The sequence below is a fragment of the Poecilia formosa genome, unplaced genomic scaffold (assembly GCF_000485575.1).
Source record: "Poecilia formosa unplaced genomic scaffold, Poecilia_formosa-5.1.2 Scaffold1506, whole genome shotgun sequence".
In the NCBI taxonomy this organism is placed as follows: domain Eukaryota; kingdom Metazoa; phylum Chordata; class Actinopteri; order Cyprinodontiformes; family Poeciliidae; genus Poecilia; species Poecilia formosa.
This window is the reverse complement of record NW_006801445.1, coordinates 1-5,626: the sequence shown is the minus strand read 5'-3', so window position 1 is coordinate 5,626 and position 5,626 is coordinate 1. Positions and strand designations below refer to the sequence as shown.

At 41.2% G+C, this 5,626-nt stretch overlaps 1 protein-coding gene and 1 pseudogene across 1 annotated transcript; both read right to left on the bottom strand.

The window, feature by feature from the left end:
* Window positions 1-471: 471 nt before the first annotated feature.
* Window positions 472-2,140, bottom strand: LOC103132910 (NXPE family member 3-like; annotated as a pseudogene).
* A 1,421-nt stretch (window positions 2,141-3,561) lies between these two features.
* LOC103132909 (NXPE family member 3-like) lies at window positions 3,562-5,483 on the bottom strand (the record flags this gene model as incomplete). Its single annotated transcript, XM_007544678.2, is given in 5 exon segments — window positions 3,562-3,784; window positions 3,786-4,134; window positions 4,218-4,415; window positions 4,590-4,660; window positions 5,188-5,483. Coding segments are annotated over 5 exon segments (1,137 nt in total), but the record flags the coding sequence as incomplete, so codon positions are not given.
* Window positions 5,484-5,626: the final 143 nt, after the last annotated feature.

Below are 5,626 nucleotides of genomic sequence, written 5' to 3'. Positions count from 1 at the left end.
AAGGTTGCATTCTCACTGCCTTCCAACCGCATCAGAGTTCACTTCAGCTGGACCAAGACCGAGGGTTTTTAGGTGGATCCGAGTTCCTAATCATTGGTTTTCATCAAAACAATCATTGTTTTTGCGCCTCAGATGAACTATCCTCAATGGTCTTTCAGAGATGGAGTTGCTGGTCTTTTATTAATTGATTTCCCTGATGCACAACAGAAATACTCTTGAGGTGATGATGCTGCATTGATGGCTAGACTGTTGCCTTCAGAATGTTCAGCTAAAGAGCAGAACTATGGTTCCATGAGTTAACAAGTTCACCAGGCCCTGAAGCAGCACCAGATCATCACACTACCACCACCGTGTTTTACTGAAAGTAAGATTTCTTTTTCTGAAATGCCATGTTAGCTGAACATAGAATTTTAGAAAAATTTCTCACGACAAACCAACAGTTAAATTTTTGGTAGAGATTGCACCAGAACACCCACTCCAAACCATTTCTAAAGCTTTGTTTCCCCTTCAGAGCTACCAGCAGCAGGGCATGTGTGGGACAAGATAACATCTATCATATTCTTTATAATAGGAAGTTATGGGTGGAGGCTGTGTGGCAGGTGGTGCGCAATAGTCATCTCCCAGGCATCCACCAGTTGGACATTGACCCCTTTAAATATTTCCCTGAGGACCTTATCACGCTGTAAGGAATACCAGTCACTGTTTGTCAGTCTCGTAAACTGTCAGCGCTTTGGGGTTTGCGGTCCTGATGATGACCACCGTACCCGGTGCTTTGGTCAACAGCCGCACCACTGCCCTTCGTATGCTCAGCAGACGTTGGATGTAGACCTCAATAGGGAAAGTGCTGAAGTGCGACCAAACTCCAATAACTACAACAGTGTCTTTGCCTCCAATCACACTGTCCAGTTCACTGGCGATATAACGCGCTTGATTGGCAGGCATGGTGCCAAAACGGATGGGAGGACCGTGGCAGCGGAACGTCACTAAGATGTTGTTTTCAGGGTCTAACGCCAGGAATGGTCCATTTTGCTTTGGAGTTTTCAGGTCAAACTTCTTGAGACCTGAAACTATAACAGAGAGAAACAAATAAGAGGGGAAGCAAAACAAAACAATCTGTTGGCACACATTTCTTCTGAACATCTACCTGGTAATGATTCTGTTAGATATTCAAACCACTGCCTGATGGTGGAGTCTCCATACAGGTGGAGCACCTTGCCTTTCAGACACTGACTGACTGCTGTGGACGTGTTGAACTGGAGGACCCTGGTCCCGTCCAGTGCTCGCCATACACCCTGGTAGTAGTAACCAGCAGGCTTGGTCTTTATATTCTGATTGGTTTCCTCTGTAAGACAAGAATGGAGATTACACAAAAACAGTCATGTACAAAAATCCTCATGAAATGGCATTTAAAAAAGTCATTGAAAAAATAGAGAAAATTACATCAAATTTGAAGATTGTGTTCTGACTTATTAATCATACAACACAACATGATGGAGTAACATGTAGAAAGTGGGTTGTACCTTGAAGTTTTGGTGAGATGGTGATGTTGGAGAGTCCTGATGCCGGAATTGACACTTTCATGTTGACTCCACTACAGCAAAGCAAATTTGATTGATGAAACAAGTCATGTCTTTCCTACCTTCCTAGATGTAGTCAGCGGGAACGCTAACTACATCTAGACACTAACTAGGAATGCAGTTAGCGTCTAGCTTCTCTGTCCTAATTCCTGACACTGATACAGTTGAAAACAGATCTGAACCCGACATCGTTCACAGTTTGACATTAAATCACATCAATTATTCCCTGGTTTAGATTATGTGAAAGAAAATTAGTTCAAATTGAAAGGTTTACAAAAACATAAGAATCATTAAATGCTTTCAGCAATTTTAAAGAGCACAGGTAATGCACCACAGTACTCCAAAAGTCTGTACAATATCTGAATCTACAGACACACCTGCCTGTGTATTTGCATGACTTTAAGGTATGTGAAGTTTAAAAACAAACATGACTAAACCTCCTGGATTTGGACATGATCTTTTTGGGACATTATGCAAACACATCCACTTATGCTTTTACACACCAAAGAAAGTTGAGTATAAATTATTATTACATTTTACCTTTGGAAGAGTTTCTCCTCCATTNGATTTTACTTGGTGGCCTGAGTTACTGAAATACTAAACTATATATAAGCTTTACAGTAACATTCAGCTTAATTGAATAAGACTGTAAAATGGATACCACATACATCTTTAAGCTCTTGTTTTGATGTAATATTCTAATTTTAAATGCCATGTTTTCATCATCAATGCTTTCAAACCTGTGTGGTTAATCTATATAATGTAGATTTTAGAGATACATTCCTGAAATAAATGGGGCTTTTCGACAATGCTCCAGTTTATTGAACGGGTCTGTAGTTTTCTCTTTAATCTGTTCTAATGTGAACAGAGGCCCCTGAAGCGCTTTCTGATCCTTCTCTTAGGAATAATGAGAAAAATACATAAATACCACAAGCATATCCAAGCATGACAAACATATTGTTCTGCCAGCAGGAAGAGCAATGAGGTTCTGAGTGATACAGAACAGGTGAAGCAGGGTAGACAGACATGTTTCTGCTCATGTCAAATGCTTGACTGGTTCTGATATGGGTCACACTCTGCTGTACATTGTTCATGTTTTATGCCGCTTATCCAATGAGGGCTTTTGAACTTGTTCAAATTACCACGGAGGGAAGAACTGTGATAAGAGTCAATTTTATTCAACATACTGCAGGAGTGTTTTATTGAAGATTCAGATTTTTGCTTGTAAGGACTTTCTATGTTAACATACTCCAAACACACACACACACGCACACACACACACACGCACACACACATCCCAGAGAAAGAGCAACAATTGTTTGATGCATACATGCTTTATATGATGGATGACATGTCATTCAGGCAGATTGTTTATTGTTCAAGTTATTTTTTAAAGAGTAACTATAGATAGTCTTAGCCTTTCTCTGAAGTACCTGTAGCAGACTGTGTTGCAGAAACCTCTGAGATTCTGTAAAATTCTTGCGTTATTAAAGGTTGCATTCTCACTGCCTTCAAACTGCATCAGAGTTCACTTCAGCTGGACCAAGACCGAGGTTTTTAGGTGGATCCGAGTTCCTAATCATTGGTTTTCATCAAAACAATCATTGTTTTTGTGCCTCAGATGGACTATCCTCAATGGTTTTAAGTCTTTCAGAGATGAAGTTGCTGGTCTTTTATTAGTCGATTTCCCTGATGCACAACAGAAATACTCTTGAGGTGATGATGCTGCATTGATGGCTAGACTGTTGCCTTCAGAATGTTCAGCCAAGGAGCAGAACTATGGTTCCATGAGTTAACAAGTTCACCAGGCCTTGAAGCAGCACCAGATCATCACACTACCACCACCATGTTTTACTGAAAGTAAGATTTCTTTTTCTGAAATGCCATGTTAGCTGAACATAGAATTTTAGAAAAATTTCTCACGACAAACCAACAGTTAAATTTTTGGTAGAGATTGCACCAGAACACCCACCCCAAACCAGTTCTAAAGCTTTGTTTCCCCTTCAGGGCTACCAGCAGCAGGGCATCTGTGGGACAAGATAACATCTATCATATTCTTTATAATAGGAAGTTGTGGGTGGAGGCTGTGTGGCAGGTGGTGTGCAATAGTCATCTCCCAGGCATCCACCAGTTGGACATTGACCCCTTTAAATATTTCCCTGAGGACTTTATCTCGCTGTAAGGAATACCAGTCACTGTTTGTCAGTCTCGTAAACTGTCAGCGCTTTGGGGTTTGCGGTCCTGATGATGACCACTGTACCCGGTGCTTTGGTCAACAGCCGCACCACTGCCCTTCGTATGCTCAGCAGACGTTGGATGTAGACCTCAATAGGGAAAGTGCTGAAGTGCGACCAAACTCCAATAACTACAACAGTGTCTTTGCCTCCAATCACACTGTCCAGTTCACTGGCGATATAACGCGCTTGATTGGCAGGCATGGTGCCAAAACGGATGGGAGGACCGTGGCAGCGGAACGTCACTAAGATGTTGTTTTCAGGGTCTAACGCCAGGAATGGTCCATTTTGCTTTGGAGTTTTCAGGTCAAACTTCTTGAGACCTGAAACTATAACAGAGAGAAACAAATAAGAGGGGAAGCAAAACAAAACAATCTGTTGGCACACATTTCTTCTGAACATCTACCTGGTAATGATTCTGTTAGATATTCAAACCACTGCCTGATGGTGGAGTCTCCATACAGGTGGAGCACCTTGCCTTTCAGACACTGACTGACTGCTGTGGACGTGTTGAACTGGAGGACCCTGGTCCCGTCCAGTGCTCGCCATACACCCTGGTAGTAGTAACCAGCAGGCTTGGTCTTTATACTCTGATTGGTTTCCTCTGTAAGACAAGAATGGAGATTACACAAAAACAGTCATGTACAAAAATCCTCATGAAATGGCATTTAAAAAAGTCATTGAAAAAATAGAGAAAATTACATCAAATTTGAAGATTGTATTCTGACTTATTAATCATACAACACAACATGATGGAGTAACAGGTAGAAAGTGGTACCTTGAGGTTTTGGTGAGATGGTGATGTTGGAGAGTCCTGATGCCGGAATTGACACTTTCATGTTGACTCCACTACAGCAAAGCAAATTTGATTGATGAAACAAGTCATGTCTTTCCTACCTTCCTAGATGTAGTCAGGGGGAACGTTAACTACATCTAGACACTAACTAGGAATGCAGTTAGCGACTAGCTTCTCTATCCTAATTCCTGACACTGATACAGTTGAAAACAGATCTGAACCCGACATCGTTCACAGTTTGACATTAAATCACATCAATTATTCCCTGGTTTAGATTATGTGAAAGAAAATTTGTTCAAATTGAAAGGTTTACAAAAACATAAGAAGCATTAAATGCTTTCAGCAATTTTAAAGAGCACAGGTAATGACACCACGGTACTCCAAAAGTCTGTACAATATCTGAATCTACAGATACACCAGCCTGTGTATTTGCATGTCTTTAAGGTATGTGAAGTTTAAAAACAAACATGACTAAACCTCCTGGATTTGGACATGATCTTTTTGGTACATTATGCAAACACATCCACTTATACTTTTACACACCAAAGAAGGTTGAATATAAATTATTATTACATTTTACCTTTGGAAGAGTTTCTCCTCCATTCGTGTCAGTTTTTTATTGAAACCTCCTTTGGCGTGGGTGAGCCGAGAGTCACAATTGAGTTTCTTTGGCTTGTAGCAGAACCAGGGCTCACCTGTGTAGCGGTCTGTGAAGTTGCACAATTTTTCCTTGGGCGCTTTGAGACACACATTACATGTGGTAGTCTCGGAAACCCGGCCTGAGCGAAAGATGCTTTGAAAGTATATTCCGTCTGGCTGCTCCAGGTTCAGTTTTCGCAGGACCGTGACCTCCTCACTGGGGTGGACGAGAGTCACCTTTTGGGACAAGGAACAATAATTATCAACAAGAGCCTTGTGAAATGGGATCTGGTATCTGCCACATATGCTGTAATATTCTCAAGAAGCTCTGGGCAGTGGCAGAGGAAACCTTAATTGACGTCAATCACATCTGCAATGAA